At 42.9% G+C, this 24,451-nt stretch overlaps 1 protein-coding gene across 2 annotated transcripts; it reads right to left on the bottom strand.

Annotated features, from left to right (window-relative positions):
• On the bottom strand, positions 1 to 22,744 carry LOC308137311 (polypyrimidine tract-binding protein 1-like). Of its 2 annotated transcripts, none has more exons than XM_080505938.1 (15): positions 22,708 to 22,744; positions 18,211 to 18,241; positions 12,988 to 13,048; positions 11,845 to 12,017; positions 11,590 to 11,736; positions 11,370 to 11,498; positions 11,171 to 11,281; positions 9,677 to 9,854; positions 9,484 to 9,561; positions 8,177 to 8,301; positions 6,592 to 6,625; positions 4,392 to 4,484; positions 3,262 to 3,478; positions 3,096 to 3,173; positions 1 to 2,538 (listed from the first exon to the last, which is right to left on the bottom strand). In XM_080505938.1, the coding sequence occupies exons 1-15, from the start codon at positions 22,713 to 22,715 to the stop codon at positions 2,406 to 2,408; spliced, it is 1,596 nt and encodes a 531-aa protein (XP_080362064.1). In that variant the 5' UTR covers positions 22,716 to 22,744; the 3' UTR covers positions 1 to 2,405. The 2 variants fall into 2 exon arrangements, with proteins under 2 accessions (XP_080362064.1, XP_080362063.1); XM_080505937.1 differs by having other exon boundaries at positions 8,177 to 8,319.
• Between the last annotated feature and the right edge of the window lie 1,707 nt (positions 22,745 to 24,451).

Genomic DNA, 24,451 nt, shown 5'->3' on the forward strand with positions numbered 1-24,451 from the left:
TCGTTTTGAATTTTTCTCTTTGCAACACAATCGACGTGAGGCTCAGAACCCCTCACACACTTCCATCAAATAGAAAACACACACCAGTCACCTGGAGAAGACGCCGTACGGCCCGAACGCTCCCCCTCTTCCACCGCCGCCGCCCAGTCTCCGGGCGCGTGACGCATTCAGGGGAAACGACTTTAGAGTCATGATCTGTTTGTTTCTCTCCTTTTCTCTTTCCATCTTCTAAATGATATTTAAATCAATATTTAAATATACAAAAGCTCACATCCAGTACTAAAGCATCCGATTGACAAAAATTACATGGGGAAAAAAAAAAAGCCAATAAATTGCTTTTGCCATCGGTTCAAAAACAATTTGCAAGTCTAAACTGTGTTAAGGTGATTTTCCAGAAAGGAATCCAAAGGCGAGGACGAACTCTGAGAGCGTGAATGCACGGCGGCCGTGAGAGTGGCGGCGGGTCGGCGAGAGGAAACGTTCGGACCCGATGTTTCATCCGATCGGCCGGAATGTGTAAATAACCATTGAAATCAACAAAACCCAAACCAGCGTCTCCTGGTTCCTGAGGAGCTGACGGAGGAATCGTCGCCGGGTGTGCGACTCCCGAGTGACTTCTGCTGTTGTCGTGGAGACGGAATATTCACGGTGGATAAATAAGAGGATTCCCAATGGAAAATAATCAAAACCAGGTCACAGTTTTTTTTGTTTTTTTTTTATTATTTAAAACCAGAAACCTGAGGCTGGTGGTTGGTTTGTTTGCATCTAGAAGGCCGTTTGTTTTGGGGTTTTTTTTTGGTTTTAGCTGTAGTGGATCACAAACTTATAAATTAAACTCCTCAAAGAGGCGACAGAGGAGAAGAGAGCCCCGATGGGAGAGGGAAAAAAAAAACGGCAAAAAAGGAAAAACATTTGGATTGTAAAAAGGCAGCCGAGCTCACCGACGTGCAAACAAACAAAACTATTAGGAATGATTAAAATATTGCTACAATATTTGATTAAATCTTGATTGCATATGTTGAAATAAAGACGTGGAAAAAGGAATCAAAGAGGAAAAAGAAGGGGGGAAAAAAGCATCCATAAAAGACCCAGCATTGAGTTCACATGTTTTTACGCTACAGTAACCAGTAGTTCGAGAAGAAAAGGACTCAAAAACCAAAAAAAACAAACCACCAATAGAATATATCTGAAACACAGTAAACCTTTCAATCTGTAAACCTGCTCCGCCAATTCACCGAGGCGTCTGTGAGGCGATTGTGACTCCAGGATTAAGGCACAGGTCGGTCGTCTGGTGGTCTGAGCAGAAACCTGCTGCACTTAAGTATCAGCGCCGCCCGAGAGCAAAGCAGAACGGGTCAGTCAAAACGGGGCGGAGGCCAGAGGAAGAAGAAGAAATTAAGAAAAAGACGATTTCACAATCTGAGAAGAGGAAGAGGAGTCTTGATAAAATATCGAAGGCCGACTTTAATCCCGGGATTGAAGTCAAAAGGCAAGAGCGGCTAACGTATCCCGGCTTTAGCTCAGAATACCAGGTCTAGTCACTGACGTACACTATATTGCCAGAAGTATTTGCTCGGCTCGCCAGATCGTTGACGATCACTTCCACGACGACGCGTGAATATAAAAAAAAAAAATCAAGCAGCTTGCCGTGCAGACTGTTTCTACAAACATCAGTGAAAGAATGCGTCGCCCTCAGGAGCTCAGAGAAGTCCAGTGATCGGGTGTCGCCTGTGCAATAAGTCCAACTGTGAACGTTCTTCACAGTATGTGGAAGTCACTGGCAACAACACAAACTCCACCTTTTAAGTTGAAGTGAAAGGAATTCTGAAAGCTTCAGCAGACCAAGACATTTTTGGACTTTAATTAATTAATTAATATAGAGGCGGTCCCTTCCTGTTCCAACATGGCTGCTCACCAGATGCACCATAAAGACATGGGGGACCCAGTTTGACGGTCCCGACCTCAACCTGATGAAACCACCTCTTGAGAGGAATCAGACCGGAGACCTTCTCATCCCACATCAGCGTCTGAACACACCAATGCCCTCCTGGAAGAACCGTCCAAAATGTGCCACGTGGGGAGCCTCCCTAGAAGAGTTGAAGCTGTTCCGGCTGCAGCAAGCGTCATATTAAATCCTCCGGTTTAAAAAAAAATGGGACGACGCTCGAGTGTGAAGACAGGCGAGCAAAGACTTCTGGCAATATAGTGTATTTTTTAACGTTAAAACACTGACCTTCACTTTTTCTTTAAGTGGCCCAAATCCTATTTAAATTAAAACAAAAAACTAAAATTAAAAAGAAAAACAATAATTTAACTTCACGGTCGTTTCCGCAGACGAATGTTGGAATGACGGGAGTGTAGTGGACGCCGCGGCGTCCCGCCATCAGGGTGGTGGCGACGGAGGCTCAGATGGAGGACTTTGAGAAGGAGACCCGCAGGTGGTGGTTCTCCCCCAGGTCGTGGTTGTGGAACTCCATGAGGCACTCGATGGCCTCCTCCACCGAGCTCATCTGGATCAGGGCCATCTTGTGGTCCTTCCTGCGCAAAGAGACAAGAAGGCAACAAGGGTCTCAAGGCGAGCGAGTGCAGAAGGAGGGTCACCACGCAAGGATGAGCCGTTTGGACAAAGACTTTTGCAACAAAAACAATGAAAAATGTGAAATTCAAAAAACAGAGCATGGGTAAGCCTGGTTTGTATTCACACAGACAGTCCTTCCTTGAAGGGATCCATCATGAATGCAGTTCTTTTTGTTCCTTCCCTCTGGTCCCACGTGCTGCACCACACTGCCCCCACCAGGCCACTCCTGGTATTACCCAGATAGCTTTGCCTCCTTTAAAGCTTCGAAATGTAACCAAAGCATGCACGTAATGAACGCCCGTGTATTTAGATCAGTATAAAGGTTTTGGAACTTTAAAATGTCGGGGACAAAACGTCCAGGATGGCTACAGGTCAATTTAGAGTTTCCGATTGAGATTTTGGGGGTTTCGGGTCACTTTATGCTGTTTGGAGGCTCAATTCTAAATGGATTAAAAAAACAACCCAAAAAACAAAACTAAAATGTTTTTAATGTCCAGGCGGGAAGTGACGGACTTACTGGAAAAACTTGAAGGCCGTAACTCCGGCTCCGGAGCTGGAAAACAGCATCTTGAGATCATCTTCACCCACGGAAGGGCTGAAACCACAGAGAGAGTGGAGAAACGTTTCAGGTCACGCGAGTCGAGAAAGCATTCCGGAGTTCAGACCGAATTCAGTTTGCTCACGGGATGTTGGAGAGGTGCAACGTGGCGGAAGGCGGGAAGATGTTGGAGTAGTTTTTGGATCCGGGCTTCTTGAAGCGGTGCAGCGGGGAGTTGCTGTAGTTCTTGGTCAGGCCCTGGTCCTCGTGTCCCTCCCGGGGCAGCTGGACGCTGGAGTGCTTGGACAGTGTGATGCGCACATTCTTCCCGTACAGCCGGTAACCGTTCAGGTGGCTCATGGCTGCAAGACGAGAGCAGAAGAGCTTCGATGTCGGGAATACGTTATTTACAAAACGACGCGCGTCGGTTCAGTCAAGACTTCAGATGTAAAATCTACACGAGGAGAATTCGCTCAACTGAACAGTGTTTTTATAACCGAGGATTATTTTGCTGCCGTGACTTAATCACATTTAATATTGAAACATTCCAAACGGTTTTAATTGATTTCCACAGCATGTCCTCCTTCCTTATTCTGAATTTAGAAATATGCTAATGAGAGACACATTTTTTGTCTTATTTAAAAGGGCTTGTTATTAAAATACTTTTAAGACTAATTTAAATTGTAAAACAATGTTTGAGGCCAAAACGGGTACAACAATCAGAGGCTACGTATGAAGCCTAATGCCATCTTTCATAGCAAATAGTTCACTTCTGAAAACACTTTCAAACTACCTGCAAATCCAAAAAGTTGTTCATGAAATCAAAGAATGAGATTTAGTGTCACTCGTGGCGACTTCATATGGACATGCCCAATAACTTACAGTATTAAACACCTGATTGAGCAGCAATTAATCATTTCCCCGTGCTGCGAGTGTACTCTACCTCTACATGTGAAATCAGAGTATATTTAATCACAGGTGATTCAAAAAGCTGTGTTGAATTAAGAGGAAAATTTAATTTGACGGTCCTCCACAATTCAGAAGCACAAAAATCAATGGAACCCTGAACCAGAGCAACAAATTAAACTGCACAAACCCATTTCATATAAAGAAAATCAAGACAAAAACATTCTGGATGTGTCAAATCACCGTTGTGAGATTTCTTCTAAAAGACATCAACGTCATCCACTTAATCGTTTTTAATTTATCACAAAACTCAACAGTATGAAAGCTTTTTTTTTTTTAGAGAGTCGGAGGGGCGAGGCGGGTCGTTACCGAGCTGTGCCTGCGTGCGGTCCGACATCTGAACCAGAGCATTTTCCTTCTTGTTGAACAGGATCTTCACTCTCATCACGTCACCGTAAACACCTTGACGCCGTCACAGTGAGGAAGGAGAGAGAGAGAGGAGGAGAGGGAGAGGGAGAGAGAGAGAGAGAGAGAGAAACCCAAACAAAAACACTTTGCAACAAATCACACAAAAACAAACTCGTCCAAACGTGAATCTACACCCACTAAACTCTAACGGCTGTGAACGACACCGGACTGACGGCAGCCTGCCAAGCCACTGACCCTTGGTCTTATTGGTCAAACGAATGAGGTGGTGATTTAACCGAGAAACACTTTTTGCCTCGGCACCGTAGTGCTGGAGGTAAAAAAAAACCTGCAGGTAGGGGGGAATAACCAATTGGTGCATTTAATTTGAAAGGCAGGAGCTCCTTGGTGGTTACGCACGGAAAATACAAGTGAGGAAATTAAGGGTCAGAGGAAATAAAAAAAAATAAAATGGCAGATTACACCATGTAGGAGCTATGAATTATGGGAGTTGACTAAGAAAACCAAGAGCAGCTGATTCAGCACTGAGGACATGCAAACTGAAAAGGAACCCGGCATGCAAACTCAAAAACTGAGACTCTCTTGAGATTAGATGGAAAAAATAAAATAAAAAATATCACAATAAATGCAGTTCCTCGGCAGCTCATCGCGTTCATATCTCAGGAGACGCCGATTGCAGTGGTTTTCCCAAATTATCCACAAAATAAAAGTAGATTTTTTTTTTTGTCTGACCACACAGATGTTCTCTCCACACTTTTTACAATAATAAAAGTCTCTCACTTAAAGCCATTTTCAGACCGAGCTGGAAAATTGTGCAACTTTTTTGTCCTCTGAAAAGAAATTTGGCAAATGTCATGTCTAAATATGCAGGTTTTACTTTTTAAACAAGTCGGAAGCAGTTTTTATTTGTACAAATTTGCCGGGATAATTCTTGGGGGAGTTTCCGCCTCAAAGCTGGAGCACCAGCAGCAGACCACCTTGAGTTTACCGAAACTACAAAAATAAAAGTCTTTAAACTCTAGAAAGTGTACTTGGCCACTGTAGGGCAGCACAACAAACTGAATAAAAAAAACAAACAAACTGTAATGAGTTAAAATGCACAACTTAGAACAAAGACCTCCTGGTTGCATCTCGAGTTTAATTCATTGTATTTTCTTCTGCACTGCAAAATCTCAAAATCTTAAGTTTATTAGTCTGGTTTTTGATCAAAATTTATTATTTTGATATAAGAAAAATTCACCCATCAAGTAATATTTCCACTTTTTTTTTGTAAGACAATGCATCTTATATTGTTGAAAACAAAATAGTTTCAAGATTATTTGACTTGACAAGATTTCACATTTCATAGATTTTTCAAGCTGAGGTTCCATTTACATGATAGAATAAGCCAGAAATGCTAAAATCAAGATTATCCAAGACACTAAGCTTGAAAATACTTTAAAAAAAAAAAAAGTTTGTCCTGCTAATTTTAAGATCTCAATAATTGAAAGAAAATGTTCACTCATTCTATTGGCTGATTCCTCCTCCCCCACTTATTTCAAGGTAAAAAGTACCTTGAATTAAGTTTTGTTTTCATGTCTGGAGGGACATTTCCCAGCCCCTTGTGTCCTCCAAAAGCTGGTGTCATAACTACAAAGCCCACAAGAGGTCGCCCTAAAGTTCAACTGAAAATCCAGCATTTAATTCAAGTTAAACTAATAATTATGTCTCATTTTAAATGTGGTCAACCGATAAATACAGCAGCCACAGAGAAGAGATGTCACTAATCCAGACACTGAAAAAAGAAAGTGAACCTATAAGCAGATGCTAATACTGAAAAAAATATTTGAAAGTTTAAGGGGAAATCGTTTGACTATTTTTATCCCTTAAAAAGCAAACTTGTAAAACCTTCACAATTCTTCTCACCATTTGACCTCGTCTCGAAACCACAGAGGGACAAACTGCAGATATTGTGAATAAACTCAAATCAGCAGGCAAAATTCTGACAAAAAAAAACCACTCACATTTTAATTATTAAAATGAAACTTAAAAAAAAAAAAAAAAAAAAAGAGGAAAAGCAAAACAAAAAAGAAACTTATGTAGGTAAATCAGAAACAACCAGTTGGTACTGATAATTCAAAATAAGAAGCTAGTGACAACATACCGAAGAGAATAAAGAGGCAGTGGGGCGTAACTCTCTTTAAAGACAGCAGAGAAGGCAGCGGAGGGACAGGACAGGTAAAGGTGGGAGGGCAGGACAGGTGGAGGGTCCGAGGCGTTTCCATGGCAACAAATTAAACAAGGGAAGAAAAAAAAAAAGACAGGTGAGGGGTCAATCAGAGGGTTAATTACCTTGTGGAGAGGAGGGGGGGGGGGAGAGCAGGTAAACGTCAAAACCAGCACATTTTCACACATGACTGCACAGGTGTGTGTGTGTGTGTGTGTGTGTGTGTGTGTGTGTGTGTGTGTGTGTGTGTGTACACAAGTCTGTTACTGTTCAGGAATGTGCACAGGCGCACATGCAGAGTTCAGGTGTGAAAGCATGCATGTGCAAGCAGGTGTGTGTGTGTGTGTGTGTGTGTGGACGCCTGGAGGGTCGGGCGGTATAGTGACTTTTACAATAAATCAACATTTTCCTCAAATTTAATATTGAGAAAAATACAACATTGTTTACATACACATCTTTTTGATTTACAATTTCAGTTTTAGAAGTCATTCCCCCCCCTCCCCGAAGGCCCCGCCCCCCCACCTGCACGCTCGCCACGCCAGCGTCTCGTTTGCTGACAAACACAGCGGCGGGCGAAGACGACGTGAAAGAGGAGGAGCTGGCGGATTTCAGCAATCCAATGTTGAGCGTTAAATACTGGAGTGAATCTCCACGCAGTCGAAACGGCACTTCACTGTATTTTGCAGCAGGATGTTAAAATTGTACTTTATTCCATTGCCGTTATATCACTGATATGAATTAAATGAGTTTGACCCAAATGGATTAAAACGACAAGCATCTTTTTTTTCTTTTTTTTTTAATCAATGCATGCATTTGCCCTCACAATTAAATTTTTTGTTTTGTTTTGTTTTAATTTGCATGTTTATTTGGTTGATAAACTTGCATTTTGCAGTTTGTGACTCTGACCCACAATCGTCTTTGCGCTAAAACTGAGATAAATGTAGACTTTTATATCGTATATCGCCATTTTGAGGAAAAAGAAAAATGAGAAATGTGAATTTTGAACCATATCGCCCAGCCCTACTGTGGAGGATCGGTGTGTGTGTGTGTGTGTGTGTGTGCATGTACAGGTGTGTGTGCAGTATACACATGTGTATTGTGAGCAAGAGGTGAGGTTTCACTTAAATATGAACGCATTAACATAACATCGAGTCCGAGGGTAAATGCAAAAGTTGAGAAACATTCATGAGAACAAAGTAAATTGAGAAACGGGAGTTCAAACTGTGATCTAAAAAAAAAGGTATTAATTTCTCTACATTAATTGATTACAAGGTGAATTTGTCTCCTGTCTATGTGTTCTACTGTGCAGCAGTAAAGAGTAGCCAGGGATCAGTGCAGAATAATAATATCAGGTGGAAGAGATGTAAAGTGCGAGTAAATATTAGACTTCAGCTGCAAATTAAACGCTTTACAGGAGTGTAAAAGAAATAAAGTAACGTCGTGCCAGCTAGACGGTGCAGGTTTGATCCAGAGGAGACGACCCCCGGATTCGGGGGGAGATGAGAAGGAGACGCTCGCTCACCTCGGGGTTGAGGTTGGTGACCAGCAGGACGCAGTGTCCAGTCGGGATGGGAGGGAATCCCAGCCTGGCGGCTCCGGGGAGGGAGAGGGAGGTCAGGGCTCCGGGCAGAGCAGGGACCGCGAGGCCTGGATACGGGGACGATACTGAGAGAGGTGAGAGCGCTAAGCAGGAATCCACCAACCGAAGGACACACCAACGCGTTTACTCCGTCTGGAACCCGCGGCTCCAAAGCTAGATGTATATCTTTAGTTCCTTTGTATTGGTTCGCTGATTTAGAAGAATTGATCCCATTATCTTTTTATACGTTTTATTTGCATACCAGTCTCGTTTTCAAAAAAAGATCCTCCTGGTTAAAAATTGGTAAAACTGCTTAAATTGCCATTTAAAAAGAAGCTTCAAAATGCTTAAAGAAAAATTGAAGAAGAAAAAGTGGCAAAAATGTTTGAAACAGTCAAGAATGGAGCTAAAACTGGTCAAATGGTTAAAACGACAAAACTCCCAGCTGAATCAGTTGAAATAGTAAAAAAGAAAAAAAACTCATTTAAATGGCTACAAAAGCTAAAATGGCCAAATTGTTTCTAAAGTGTAGTCATGAAATGTCATGAATGGTGCGGTGGCAGCCACCTTTGTTTGTTTAAAACTGATGAATCATCTCTAATTCTAAATTCTTAAAGATTCATTTAGAAAAAAAACATCATTCAGGTTACACCTGATGGCTTTAATGAGCCTTTAAGTATTTCACAATAAAAAAGATCTCACTGTTACAACCGATAGAAAAGTTTAAGGTAAATCCTGTACGTTTGCAACAAACTGCTTTTAGCCGTCAGACGACAACAAAGTGAACGATTTTAGAGTTCACAGCTGTTCCACAGGTACGAGGAGGAGAAAAAAAGATGGTTTCCACTTGTTTTACTGCTTCACTGAAGGTCAAGGCTTCAGGAAGTTGATCGATTGTTGATGAATATTAATAAATGCTGCACCACCATAGCGCTTAAAGTCCAAAGATTGTAACTGAAGGCTTCTAAGAATTTAACGCACAGCATTTCCTCAGAGTGGTCTGAAAAGGAAAACCCTCAAATGATTCAAATTCAGTGCAATTGAATTGAGCAGTTTTTCCGTCTTTACATCTGCAGACATTTCATGAATGTTCAATAACATATGGGTTTATCTAGATGGAAAATACAAGTTTTATTCCCCCTCACACTCATGGTGTCCCAGTTAAATATAAAAAAAACCGCAGTTAAATATTGTAATATTTGAGACGGCGTTGATGTCGATGTGACCCGGTGCAGAGGAAGGAGACTCACATGCATGCTGGATTGTGAAGGCTGGTGGGAAAGCATGAGTGGCTCCTGCGTACGGGGAGGCGGATATAATACCCGGCGCTGCAAAGTGAGAAAACACACACACACAAAAAACATTTAACACACACACACACACACACACACACACACACACACACACACACACACACAGGTGATCTTCTCGGGGGTTTCTTACTGAAGGCTGCCGCCATGGCCGGGTGCTCCATGGGCGGCTGGCTGTCTCCGGACGGCAGGTCCGGTCTGGTGAAGTCTCGGCTCTTCTCGTTGTTGTACTTGACGTTGAGGCTGGTGAGTTTGGAGAAGCTGATCCTCAGGGTGCAGCAACTGTTGTAGATGTTCTGTCCGTCCAGAGACTGAAACACAGCAGCAGCATCAGCAGTGGAGTTAATGTTGGCCTGAGGTGGAGACGGCCTGGAAGCCTCCTGGAGCCATTTCATTATGACCACTGGAGAATGCAGGGAGCAAAGCTCTCCATCATGGAACCCGTCAGTGCAGGGGTGTCAAACTCATTTTACTTGAGGGGCCACATCCAACCTGATCTGACCTCTGGAGGGCCCAACAAGTCAAACACAACATGTTAAACTGCAGATATGGACAAAAGTCTTTCCTTCTTTTGATCCTTTTGTAACTGCAAGAATTTGCCAGTCTATTCTGAAATATACATATTAAAGTTAATCAGATATTATTATATTTGCAAAAAAAAAACCCTCAGTCACTTGTATCTGGATATCATATTTTTTATTCAGGATTAAAACAATTTGTCATCATCTGGAATTTTTTTTTAGTTTACGTGTCTAAAGTATGACTTCACATAAGTTGGACTCATTGTTTTATTGTGAAAGGTGTTGTGTTATGTGACTTCCACAGATGCATTCATTCTAATTAAGTCAAATTCTGACCAAGGGTGGTTTTGAATGTCGTTTTTGCCAATCTAGTGTTTTTAGATCCGCCTCTGTCAGTTTTCATATTTATACTTTAAAAAAATAAAAATCACATGGCGGTTCTGGCCCCCGGGCCGCATGTTTGACACCCCTGCGTTAGTGAGTGGGATACGTTATGCAACAAGTAAACAATCTAATTTTCTGCTATTTTGGATTTATTCTAAATGATTTCTGAATGTCTTGTAAACTGGTTTTGTTCACATTTTTGAATCTAGTCTGGTTTCATTTGTATTTAAGAATAAATCTTTTTTTTGTCATTCAAAATACAAACTAGGAAATTTCATTATCAATGGCTCAAATAGCCACACGTAAGACACAAGAACGTACATAAAGTGTCGAGAAACTAAAGTTCAAAAACAGTAATAAAGTGATGAGGTGAATGAGAATAATGAACTGAAAAGTTCATTGCAATAATGTACAAATCAGTGATTACATTAACTTGTTCAAAAAATATATCCTATTTGCATAACACCTAATATAATATACCGAATAGTGCTTGTTCTTATTTTGCCCTTACTCTTGTTTTGTTAGTTATATTAGACAAATTGCACAGCAAAAACGATTCAAAAGACCAGTTTTAAGCAACGTTCTGAGTCGCCATATCTCCATAAAAATGCAATAAATGAATGACGTGCTGGACAGACCGGTCTGATCTATGGAGCTCCAAAACTTCCAGGCTTTTAAGAACATTACCCCACGATATAATGCGTTACGGCCGACCCACTCACCAGTTTGGCCGCCTGAGCCGAAGCGCCGTCCGGATACTGCAGCAGAGCCTGGAACTGGCTGTTCTTCGTGAAGACGATGATCCTCAGCACGGTGCCGAACTTTGAGAAGATCTGAGCGGGAAAGTTCAATAATCGATCACATTTCTTTCTTCCACGTGGCGACGAGTGTGGAGTGGAGTCGTTTCGGTATGTGCGTCACCTGGCAGAGGGCGTCCAAAGTGACGGGGTACGCCAGGTTGTCCACCACCACCCGAAGAACCGAGCTCGGCGCCGCCACAGTCGGGTCCACGTGAGACGAGGTGAGGGCTCGAAGAGCTGCCTGGGCCCTCTGGGAGCGACGGGGAAAGGGGGGAGGGGGTTAACAGGTTAACTACACATAATATACCGACACGGCGCGAGAATGTGTTCGTCTGCGGTACCTCCTGGTTGGGGGAGTTGTCGGTCTTGAGCTCCTTGTGGTTGGAGAACTGTACAAACACTGGCTGATGTCTGATGATGGGCATCACCGTGGAGTAATAACCCACCATGTTCTGAGCCGCTTCCTCCGAGTTCATCTCCAAGAAGGCCTGGGGCCAGACAAGGACCGGGGTTTGAGGTGGATCGCAGACAGAATATGTGGATTCAGGTAAACGCTGAGCGTCTGTACGATTCGGGGGGGGGGGTCGAGGCCATACCTGGTTCTTGGCTTTGAGCATGAGCAGGTTGGTGACGTCGCCAAAGGGCAGGCCCAGGCTGATGACCTCGGCCTCCGTGATGTCGCTGGGAAGCTTGCGGATGTGGAGGACTCTGGACGGCACGCTGGGACCTCGGATGTCACCTTTGAACTTCTTACTGTCATTGCCATTGGCTGAAGACCAGAGACGAGAGACGAGCGTCGGAACGGTGCAATATTATTAACTTTTCGGCGATCGAATTGTTCCCACGTTCGAAAATTAGGTCCACTTGACTCGGTTGGAGAATATGAGAACATGTAGACTCTGTACTGCTGCAGTTTTTTGTTTACGTGGCAGCCACAGCTGAAACCCTACATTTTACTGACTTTCCACTGTATTTTGCACTGACCGACAGTTACTTTAGTTGTAATATAAATATATGCACAGTACATGTCCTGTTTTAACCCTCATCTTAACTCATTTTAAATGCCTTGGCTTCTATAAACTCACGTTCTCTTGTTTTAAGTTTATATTCCCATCTCCATTGTTGGTATGCTCCGTATTTTATTTTACCTTATACTATCGCAGTGTAATTTTCCCAATTTTACGTAGCCATTTTGAATTGATGTTTGTGTAATATTCAAGTTATTTGTATACATTTTGCATTTTTGCTCATTTCTCTGGTTGCTCGTCACTTTGACGCTACTTTAACTCCATTTGATGATTTACAATTCCTCGAAGCCTGTTGCCTTCCGATGTCAAATCAAAGCCAGCAGCCGCTCAGTGATCCACAGCAAAATCTACGATTGGAACCAGCACCCTCTGGAGTTCCTTTAAAAACTGCCTCTCCAGCACATAAAGAGTTTCTCAACCCAAAACTACTGAACCCTCCTCAAAGCATTCTTACATCGCAGCATTCATTCAACACCCCAGTCAGTATTTAAAGCACGCTGCAGGCCGGCTGTGTGAATGGAGTTAGCGGTTTCCATTTTCCCGCATGCAAATTAACCTGAAGTACATAATTAATGTTTTGACTGTGCTCAGCAAGTACAGCACACACAGGTCAAAGTGTGTTCCCAGGATAGTTAAACTGACAGACCCCCCCCCCCCCCCCCCCCCCCCCCCCGCCCCCACCGGGGGTGTCAGCGTGTGCAGAGGTCTGACCTGCAGTGCTCATGATATACGGGACGCTTGAGACGCTGGAGAAAAGCTCGTCTGATCCTCTCTGAAAGCAGAAGAACACAACACGCCGACGGTCAGTGGGGAGCGAAGCACAAATGAAAGGGTTTCACCGGCACGCGTCCAAAACAGAGTGAGAAACGACAAAAAAGTAGCCGACTTGAGAGCGGCAGCTCACTACAGAGGCCGCGGTGCTCGTTACTCGTGCGTGAGCAGAAGAGCCACAGCCGTGGTGCACATGTGCAGGAAAGAGCGCTCGGTCGCCCCCGGCTGTCTGAGGGGGAGAGACTCGAGTGCATGAAAGAGAAAAAAGCTTATGGGGACCGATGCAGCGGATCCGAGTGTAAACGTGACTCAAAAAAACGCACTCAAGATTTTCCGGTTACAGTCGTCATATAAACATGGTCACAGGCTGTCCAGGATACACGTAACACGGCCTACAGCAAATTATCCCATATATCCCAGCAAAAATAAGGATTTGGCTGCCAGCAGTTGCTCCAGCATGTTTTTGTGTTGCGTTGTTGTTGTTAAAACTCGTTGGGCCTTATGTTGGTCTGTTTTTCTCTCCGACTTCAGGTTTGACTCTTCTCTCCAGGAGCGACTCACACGTGTGAGTTGTTACCAATCTGGCCTTGCTGCAGGTAAAAGAGCCACACGAGGGGAAAGGGGGAGTGAAAACCTGAAGAGAAGCAGTTCTAAAGAACGCTTTTTGAAAAGCAGACTGCAGAGAGGCCGTAAGGACTTCGATTGTTGTTGTGTATCAGGGGTTTTGTTTGTGCAGATCAACTTCACTTTGGAAAAATGTGTCTTTTGTTTCTTATTTAAAAATTTATTTTTCTTGTCAAACTAAAATCTTTGCCTTTTTCAATTGTGTTAAGTCATTTCATGGACAATGTACAGAAATCTTTAAAGCACAATAAACATTTCAGAGCTTAAAAAAAAAGCAATTGTGAAACACGGGAGACAAGTTATGCTCCGATGTGATCACAGCAAAAATATATACAATATCTGCATGACTATAGTCAAACTAATTGCAAAATATGCAAGTGTAAATTGTGCAAAAAAATATAAGTTGAGCAATGACACAATATTAATTCAGAAAAGTCAAAGTTCTCTTAGAATTTGATGCGACACTGAACTTCAACAGATTTGTATCCACTTGATGTTTGACCAGCTTTTTGAATTTGGGATCTCATGTTGTCTCGAATATAAAACAATCCCTACTCTTTCTGGGATGATTACGTCATCATTCCTGCGTCTCCAAAGACAAACATTGTCCCTCCAATGACCCTGAAGTAACACCTTTATGCACAAACATCCTTTTGATCCAGAAACTATTTTTGTTTTGATTTTTTAAGCAGTTAAAATAAAGAGTTATACTGCCATCAGCTCCTCTCACTTTCGAATGTTCTGAACTCAACATAGTGAACATTATGGAGTTGCGTAGATCTGGTTGCAGGTGCGAACACGCCACCTGCGACTGCGTGAAGTTACACAACAAGTTTTCCTCACACTTTACACAGTCAAAAAAAAAATAGATGTGTTGACAAGTGAAGAGCAGCATTAAAGTGGGAAAATCACACTAGTGAGTCACTGCTCCGTCCTCCAGCGGCTCCTCGCCCCCCCTGCGGGGGGCGAAGGGGGGGGGGGGGTGGGGGGGGGTGAATTCCTGGAGCTCCATGAGAAACAGATGTGGCCAAACAGGCGGAGAGTCACTTCGCACAGGCATCAAAACAATCCACACTTCAGCTGCATGCTTGCGTTGCAGCTGATCTGATGAGGAAGGAAACCAGTCAGGTTGCAGAGTTTCCTTCAGACACGTCACAATAAAATAAAAAATAAAAAAACACCTTGAAAATTCAGCTACAGAAATACTGATCGCATTCCATTCATTTACAAGTTTTATAAAAAAAATGAGCTCAACACTACAAGGCGGTATGCCAGCGTATGTTAGTATACTATCGTATATCGTATACTATCGCACATAAAGTAAGCAGACGACGTACATGACAATGAAGCCAATCGCTCGTGAGTCGCTGCTGGTCGCTCCAATGCCCCTAGGGGGCGACGAAGAGGCCGGTCATTGCCGACGTTCCTCTCAGACGTGCTCGAGTTCCTGTGTTCTCCTCAACGGGGGACAAAGCAGCTCAGGTCTTCTTACCGTCGTCACATGAATAATATAAAACCGGCAGAAACCCGAGTGCCGCTCACCGCTAGCCCTCCTCGTCACGCCGCCCTTATCTCCGCCTGCATCGCCTGGTGCTGCATGCCAGCTGCTGACAAACGGCCCGGAGACAAAAGAGCCGGCGAGCACGCCGACACCTGGTTCAGACAAGATGACCGACCGGCTCTGAACACGAGAGGCCGACGCAGAACTCATCCAGGCTGTAAACTCCTCAGGAGGTGAATGAAAGAAACACTTCAAAACGAAAAGATCCATCGAGGACTCAAACTCAACTGCAGAACTTCACTGGTTAAACTTGGTCACCGACAAACATGAGTGCTATTACTTTACTATTTATAAGATTTAAAAAGCAAATAGCTACTTAGAAACTTTCTTTCTCAATATGTCCCATCTTAATAAACTTACCTGTATCACTATAGTATTGATGAGACATGTTGTCGGCACAGTGCCGGTCAGTGTAATAGTTAAATCACCAATTCCACCTTACATCAGTTAGTGGGAGTCTTTAGTAACCGTTGCTAACTTCACCAATGTCATTATAGCATTGTTGCCAAAGGTGGCCTAGTTACAGCGGCTCATAATGGCTTAGATTGATTTTTGTTGTTTTAGTCGTTCTTTTGAAGATCTTGAGTCATGAGCCAATTAAAATATTAAAAGGTTTTCAATTATCCAGACCGTTTTAAATGTGGTAAATATGAATCTGTTCTTTTAATCCTCAGTGATAATTAAAGGCTTTTGTGTGTCAAAGATGATATTTTAAATACAGACCCAAACTGTGAGAGTCCTGTGTCTTTTTTTTTTTTTTGTGGAAAGTTGGTTAAAGCAAATGAGAACTTTCAGAATAATCTCCGGTGTTGAGGAAACAGACAACACACTCAGAAATTAAAACAACGTTGACAAAGGTCATATGTTGGTTTCTGTCATTCAAATTCCCCCCGCATGTAAAATAAAATGCAATTCATTGGTCAGGAAAATATTTGCAACTGACCAACAGCAGATCTGGTTAAAAGAAAGTTTGACTGAGTTGCTTTAGGTTTGATCTAAGATAAATTAAAATAAGGAAGCTCTGCAGCCTTTCCCTCTGCTTCGGCAGCGAGCATCTGAACCCGTCTCTGGGTTTGCAGCATCCCATTGAAACGGGGGGGGGGGGGGGGGCGCCGTGAGTCGTCAACAGGGTTTCACATGACTCCCTCCAGGCACCAGAAGGTAACGGGACACCTCCATGTTCGCCTCCTAGCTCTCAGATCACAGCCACTCTGACTTCAGAAGCTCCAGTTTGACTTGAAAGCGGCCGCGGTGTTGGAGGTGGAGGTCAGAGTTTGCCGCCCGCAACGAAAACCCACCGACCAAGAGGTTAGAGAAGCAGACTTTGGATCAGGCTTCACAGGTAACCACTGTGGGTCTCCAAGTAAGACCTTTGACCCCAATCGAGCCGTAATGTGGCTGCCCACTGCATTATAGAAATAGAATAGGATGGGTACAGGAACTTCCCTGAGGGGATGAATAAAGTGTGTTTCCTTAATGAGCTCCTTCTCAGAAAGACAAACTGTGCTATCCTCATGTTAGGAGTTGCTGCTGCTCAAAGACATGCAAAAAACTATAAACACGTTTTCTAGGACTGGTCGAAGAAGAAAAAACTTTCTGCCGTTGTCCCATGAACAATGGACTCTATCAACATCAAAATGTTTCATTAGATACAATAAGATAATACATCTCCAATAAGACATTGATAAGATTGAGAGACAGTACATCCATCTTTTTTTTTTATTATTATTATTCGAGCCATGCCACTGATCACTCCAGCTCAATTCCTACTCACTACACAAAGTATATACGGAGGCTACGCGTCACTGAACCCTCTGCAGAGTCTCTGTATGTCGGCAGGGCCAACAAGATCCATCTACGAGTTTGGCGCAGTGCAGAATGAAAGTGGAAGTACCCAGACCACGACTGTGATTGGCTCGCTCTACTACGTCATGGGACATCGTGTCGTCGATGTGCTCTTTACTGGAAAGGCACGGTTAAATTCAAGAGTGACCAGCCATGGGGCGGGGCCAAAGACTATGGAAAGATTAACACAATTACAATAATATGAGCGACACCGTAAAGGAAGCTAGCCTGTAGCTCGCCGCTAAAGCCCGCTGACTTGTACCGAAAAGCTACAAATTTGCAGCGTCACTGAAAAAGCGTGACTTTAATTCTTCTATGCCCCTAGCATTATTGCTGTTAACAACTTTGCAGCTCATACAATCCAGATGCAGAACTTCCTGAGGTGATGGAAATCTATAGACACTAAACACTGCCGACAGTAGAAAACTGAAGCCATTCAAGGCAATTCTGAACAAAGCGGCTCGATTTGATGCATCAAACAGTAAATCTGATACTCAACCACTTTGCATCGGCACATGCAATTCAAATATTGAGCACAAAGTGCTTCGGTAATTCAGTATACCAAGTACTTTAGATTAAAAACTTCACTGATACGGTGACAAGAAAAGCCCTGCCCGGACATACTTCTGAGCTAATCACAAGGGACCTGCTATCAACAACAACGCCACTTCGGTTTTTTAATCGTTTTTAGAATAAATTAAGCAGAACAGTTATGAACCGACCACTGTTCCTTGTGGAGTGTACCGCTTCCAGCCGTTAGGGGGAAATGGCAACGTTTGGCATGTACTAAAGATGCAGAATTGAAACATTATTAATCCCAGTGGGTAAAGAGTCATACTTTGAGCAGGAATAAAAATATTGGTGGCTCGAGGGAAAGCATTAGCTTTCGCCTTTAAAAACCAGTGTAACAAGTCGTGGCTGAATAAATGGATTATCCTTTGACTTTTTGTGGAATGTGAATGAAAAAGGTCAAATGCAGCAGGAGCTGGAGTGACTGAGAAATCTTTATAAATCGACCAGAGAAACATAATGAACAGGTCCTAGAGGGCAAGTTAGACACTGAAAAGATGACACAGCAGCACTGCACACAGAGCAGGAGGAGGAAGAGGAGGAGGAGGAGGAGGAGGGCCTACCTTAGTACCAACTGTTATATCGTGGTGGTCACTGTGAAGAAAAGAAAGGGTGTTAGTAGGAGCACGGTGGAAAACTGGGAAATAAAGGAGGAAAAATTAAGAGGTGATGAGACGCGAAGAAAATGGGAGAATATGCCTGAATGAAGTAGTGAGGATTTAAAGGAACAGGGTAAAAAAAAAAAAATCCACAGGATGAGAAAACTGGTGTAAAGCTTGTTTAATAGAATTCAGAGGAAACTGAGGATGGCTGAAATGCCTAAAGCGACTATAACCATGTCAACGGTGCAGAAACACCAACAGACCAACACAGGCTGCGACTGCAGGAAACCAATGAAGCGCAGCAGCTGGTTTGGATCAACACAAACATGTGGCCACAGGAAACCCAATTACATGCCAGCTAACTCGCTCAAAAATTAGTAAAGCTTCCGAAAAAATATATTTGTTTGAAATGTCCAATAAGTACAAGTCGCATATTTTAAAATTACATCAGTTCATTTTTGATCATTTGGTATTTTTCATGTCGCACCCGAGGAGAATATCATTTGTGGAGAAATGCGTCATGATGCGTTTATGACGCATGTCCAAACGTAACTGTACCATTGTTCCAGAATCTTCCGGCCACAACTTTCTCAGACACTCCAAACTCTGTTGCTTTTTACTGAATAGTAATGGAGATTTACTTCCCTGTGTTACTGTCATACAATGACATCTAGTAGCCCACATAGCATCAGGCTATACATTTGATATGGGAGTTGCTTGACCAGCCAAACAAAAATAAAGAAATACATTTGAGGACTTGAGGCCCAAATATGTTTGGTGCTAAATATGTAGATGGGGTAGAGATGGAGCCTTCAGTCCATTTATCGTGTGTAATTAGGTATATGTTCAAGGAGTTTACAGATGTTTAGCAAATTCAGTAATACCACCGATGACCCCGTGAGGGCAGTGTTGTACGGCATCGCTCACGTGCGATCAGCAAAAGGAACAAAGACAACAAATGGCAAATCCGTTTGAGGAAAGACTGTAGAAATGTGTGCAAAGAAGCTTCGGGTGACTTGTGTGAACAGTTTATAAACGCCTTCACTGGAAAAGGTGATAACATAAAGATTATTTTCTATTGTAGTGTTGAGTGTATAGGAAATTAAGATACTGCACCATTAATACATTCCTATTCACAGAACAATTCTGTTCTTTATGAACACGTGTGTCCGACGCAGAGAATCTCAGCTGGTTCTTTGCTCCAAGAGGATGGTGGTGGTGTGTGCATGTATGTCGAGCCTACAGCTGAAATCTGAAGAGAAAACATCACCGCAGAGTCCTAAAAGTCAACAACTAGTGTGCTTAATGAGGCGGCACAACTCTGCCTGCTGGATTTAATTTAACAGCGTCATTCAATCATTAGCCAGCACAGTTGCGACCGTTTGTTGATAATCGAGTGTTTATGAAGTCATCAGGAAAAAAATTATGAGGCAATGACTGTCAAGCTGCAGGGCTTGTTTTGTTTTTTGTTTTTAAAAAAAAGCAGCAGCATGATCAGAACACGCAATGCTTCACTCACACTACAGGAGAGTTTAAGCTCAAACCTGTTGCATCACCTCACAGGTTGCATCACTCACACCTCAGGAGCTCTGCCGTCTTGGTTCGCAAGTCATGTTCACAGTTATGCCGAGTTATCAACGAGTTTAAGATGCCAAAATCCCCATTTTCTAGCTTATCTTTAGTTCTGAAAACTAAAAAAAAACTTTGGATGTGTTGAGTTCACAGGTTAAACTGAAATCATGGAAGCTGGGATGTTGCGAGAGATTCACAGGAGCTGGTTGGGGTCTGGATTTGTGACTGATGGCGACATTAAGGAGGCGAGAGGAGAGAGGAAATGTCAGTGATCAGTTGTGTCCTGCAGCCATTTAAAACCTCTGCTGATCTTATCTCGGGTCGTCGTCCTCCATTCACCACCCCCTCATTGACCTGCGTGTGTTGGATTCGCGGTCGGCGGGACTTCCGAGCTTCGTGTCGGGAGTGGATATTTATGTTTCGTCAGAACTCACTCATGCCCGGAGGGTCGTTTTTCCTTCCTGCTGGTTTACAGTCAGCCGTAGCTCGACCGGCCAGTTTTTCCTCTCGCTGCAAGTCGTACGGCTGTTATCTGAAAAATGCTGCGAAGCGCTCCTAATCACGTCAGCGTTTCCGGTGATTCATTTATACAGGTTTAGGGATTCGATGAGCATTAGTCAAAACCCTTAATCCTAAAAACCCCAAAATCAACCTAAAGTAGCACAAGATGTGTCATGAACAGGTTTTTTTTTTTGTATGAGAACAAGATAAGTGATGAATAAAAAATTTTTTTAGAGTGAAAAACACTTTATGAAGTGTAACTGGATATAATGAGACACTTACTTACTTGTATAATGAAACACACACTGAATAATGCAGAGGCAGGAAAAAAACGTCACAAAAATGATGCGATAATCAGACAGAAAGCTCAAAATATGTCAAACTTGTCTGTGTGAACCTCCGGCTTGGCAAAGACTGAATGAGGGATTAAGCATGACTCAACATGGACTTGTTTAAGAAAACTAGTCCTTAACCATGTGAAAGGACTGATCTCTGGAGCGTCACCGTTTACCTTTTTACTGGTTTTCAAGGTCCCGGGTTGATTGAAAACTTCCACTAGTTTGTAGTAATAGTAGCGGCATGTCAGGCAGCATTAATGGAGTAAACCACCAGCAGGAGCTTCTGACTCCATAAGCACCTCCAACAAGTTACTGGATGTGTGAAAGTTTCTAATTCACAGTGACGCAACAGATATACAAAATGTGCGGCTCTAGAGACTTTTAAAAAGTTCAATGTTATGTATCCAATATTTGAATCGTATCCAGGCAGTGGATATTTTAAAATTGATCAACAGAATGGTAATATATACGCAGCATACAGTGTTGCATGAATAAATTCAAGTTTAGTAATTATACAGGATGACATTCAACTTTTTAACCACAAGATATTGTAGTGAGCTATAGAGAGCAGGTGCACTATTATAGTACTGAGGTAGCCATTCTACATCTAATATCACCTCATGGTATAATGATTGCCACCATATAAAAAAAATAAAAAATTAAGATGCTGGATTTGACCTAGCGCTGCCACACACTACACTCAAGTGGTATTATGTAAATCATACATAAGCTATACCGGTACTTTAAAGTTGGGAAATCAAAATATTTTTTTCCCGAAGAAAAGGTTTTAAGTTTATATCACAGAATGAATGAAAGAACTCCAACTTGAAACTGAATATTATGAGTTGCCATTGCTCTAAAAGTCAAAGTACCACCATGAATGAAAATGGTCACGTTAAGCCTGTTGATATGAAAATGGTCATGTTTATCATGAACCTATCAACAGGCTTAAGACATGCATATAGTGGGAAAATAGATCTCCAACTACCTTCTTCAATGCATCACTGGTGTTCAATACCAGGACACATTTCCCATTCATATAACGCTACAAAATTAAGACATCAAATAGCTTGTCTATTTGATTTCACCACTTTAACAGTATCCACGCCCAACAAAATTAAATCTCAATTACAGTCATTACCATGTATTAACAGTTCTTTCTATTCACTCTTCTTCGAACCAAACACCAACCTAAACAAGTAAATATTCCAATCAACCTGCAACACCACAACTCCACACACAACACTTTATGAATCTGCTTTTTAAATACGACTCGCCCTCATTACAGCGAGTTAGCTGACGTCATCAGAGCTGGTCATCGAAACCAAAACAAACGCTATTATCCCACAACGTTAATATCCATTAAAACAAAAAAGACAACCATAATTATATATAAACACAAAACCTGCTGCATGTTATATCGTATATGAGTAGAAATACGTTCAAATCAAACAACACACAACATACTGTATTGATCAAAATTAATATAAATTACGAACTCTGATAAAAAGAAATATTAAAAAAAACGATTGCAGGTATTAAATACGGCGCACATGTGGAGACACAAAACGACTTAATGGGTAAAAACCAGGTCCGGGTCTTACAGGTGGAGGTCTGCCCGGGCAGCAGGCGCCTCTCAGTGGGCGTGAGAAAGTTACGTCCGCGGCTCACGGATTCCTCCTACAGCCGTCTGGCCCGCTCCCCTTCAGAAAAGGGTGGGAATCGTCCCCTTGTGGATAAATTCGCGTGTTCCCGACGGGCGGCGGAGCTCCCGTCCGGCTGCGGGGCGCCGCCAGCCCCGCAGAGGATGGCCCGGTCTCAGGCTGAACCTCCGCAGCTAACTCGGCTAACTTGGCCTCCAGCTGGGAGCTCGAGACACAAACTTTAGCAAGAACCGACGAAGAAGAAGGAGAAGAAAAGGGGGGGTGGGTGGAATAAAGACACCAGACGGTGCTCCGGGACGCCGACGACCAGCGGCGCGGGGCGGTTAAAGAGCCCGGGGATGCATGTGAGTGCGGTGGGAGCGCCAGGCGAAGGGAAAACTCACCCGTCCATTGCACAACACGGAACTGCGAAGCAACAGGTTCCAGTCAGCGGCCAGCGGGACTCCCCCCCGGCTTCCCCCCCCCCCCCCAGTTATAAACCCCGGCCGATAACGCTCTCTGATTGGTGGGAGCGGTAAATATGTGGGCGTCGCCGAGGTGAAGGCGAGCTCTGATTGGCTGATTGGATTAATCGCGCAATAACAAAAGGCTCGAGACCCGGAGATTCCGACGATCAGAGATTGTTTGTTGGAGGAGGATGCGACGATTATCCGCCTCTGAATGAGGGAGTGGGCGTTGTCCCGGCAGCACAAATGACGGATTTAACCCCAAAACAAGAGAAGAAACGACCCGCTTTGTCTGCAATGAAAGGTGTTATTGGCTTTTGAAGTCAAACCTGAAAAGTGAGAGTTGGTCAAACAAGGTTATTGTAGTGAATTTGAGAAACGTGAAAATGAACCAGGCGACTCCACCTGGATATGAGATATACTGAGGAAACAAGAAAAAGTGTATGAATGTGCAATAACACACATAAACGCATACACAGAATCTAATGTATTCATTAACATACAAATGCCAGATCTTAAATAATCATGTGTTTTATTAAGTCAAGTCCTTTATTAATCACACAACAATTGTACATAGTACAATGTGAAATGCTCTTAAGTACACACACTAATGACAATAGCACACTATATGACAGTATTATTAATTATACAGATTGCAGCATTAATAAATATATACTCATATATAATTATCCATTTATAAAGACAGAACAAGTCTGTATGTTTTCTGTCTTGCTATCCCTAACAATAGCCCATTCTGAAGAAGACATTTTAAATAAGACTACAAAGACGTCTGTCGCTCATCATGCAGATTTTCTATATATAAGGCCTATCCATTAAGACGTGGGTTAAGTCGTGTCTTTTTATTGTGTACCTTCCCCGCAAAGCAAATATTTTCAGAAAAGGTTACTGCTAATCTTTATAACACGTTCCCAAAAAGGATACATCAGAACATGTGCTGCTACGGAACCTACTAGTGTCTCTGTGACAAAAATCTTCTGCACTTCCTCTCACGCCTCAAGCAACAGGTACGAATTGAGAACAGAATAAACCACATGCTATTGGATGAAAAGGTGTCGGGGCCAGAACCAGAGAAACTGACAGTAAAAGGACACTGATCAGGTGTGTCATTATTCTGCAAACCCAGAAACCCTCCAGACCTGCTGTCTAGAATTATACATGTGCTTGAATTCACTCTAGTGTTCTGGCTCGTCAAAGAGGGAGTCCTCGGTCTTTCTGCGGGGGATCATTTATTTATATATATTTTTTAGAATTACACAATGATAATTGCACCAAAAGTGAGTGACCATGTGTGACCTGGGTCGGCTTCAGTGTGACACTCGGACACATTAGTGAAACCTGGAGCAGCGTCCCGGCCTGTTCTCCGGTCTGTGGATTTCAGCTGGTGCTCTCGTGTCGAGTATCATGCCGATGAATAATTCCTCTGTGGGCCGCCGCTTTGCAGGAAATGACTCTTTGTGCTGGAAGGTGATCCACACACACACAAATAATTCAGCATGCACACAAATAATTCAACACATACACACACACACAGATGAGCCGTGTACATAATCTCAACACAACACCTACTATTCTCAAGTTGAACTGAAACCGCAGACACAGCAACATATGTTAAATTTGAATTTCTTCAAACTGGAGTTCACGCAATGTCTTCTTAAAAACA

This window comes from Blennius ocellaris, assembly GCF_963422515.1.
Source record: "Blennius ocellaris genome assembly, chromosome: 12".
In the NCBI taxonomy this organism is placed as follows: Eukaryota; Metazoa; Chordata; class Actinopteri; order Blenniiformes; family Blenniidae; genus Blennius; species Blennius ocellaris.

Excerpts from the sequence above, each read along its gene's own strand:
- LOC308137311 (XM_080505937.1), bottom strand. Across the intron at positions 6,626-8,176 it reads TCACCAACCTCAACCCCGAG|AGAGTTACGCCCCACTGCCT; the intron begins GTGAGCGAGCGT and ends CTGTCTTTAAAG. Across the intron at positions 3,479-4,391 it reads CCGCACGCAGGCACAGCTCG|CCATGAGCCACCTGAACGGT; the intron begins GTAACGACCCGC and ends CTCGTCTTGCAG.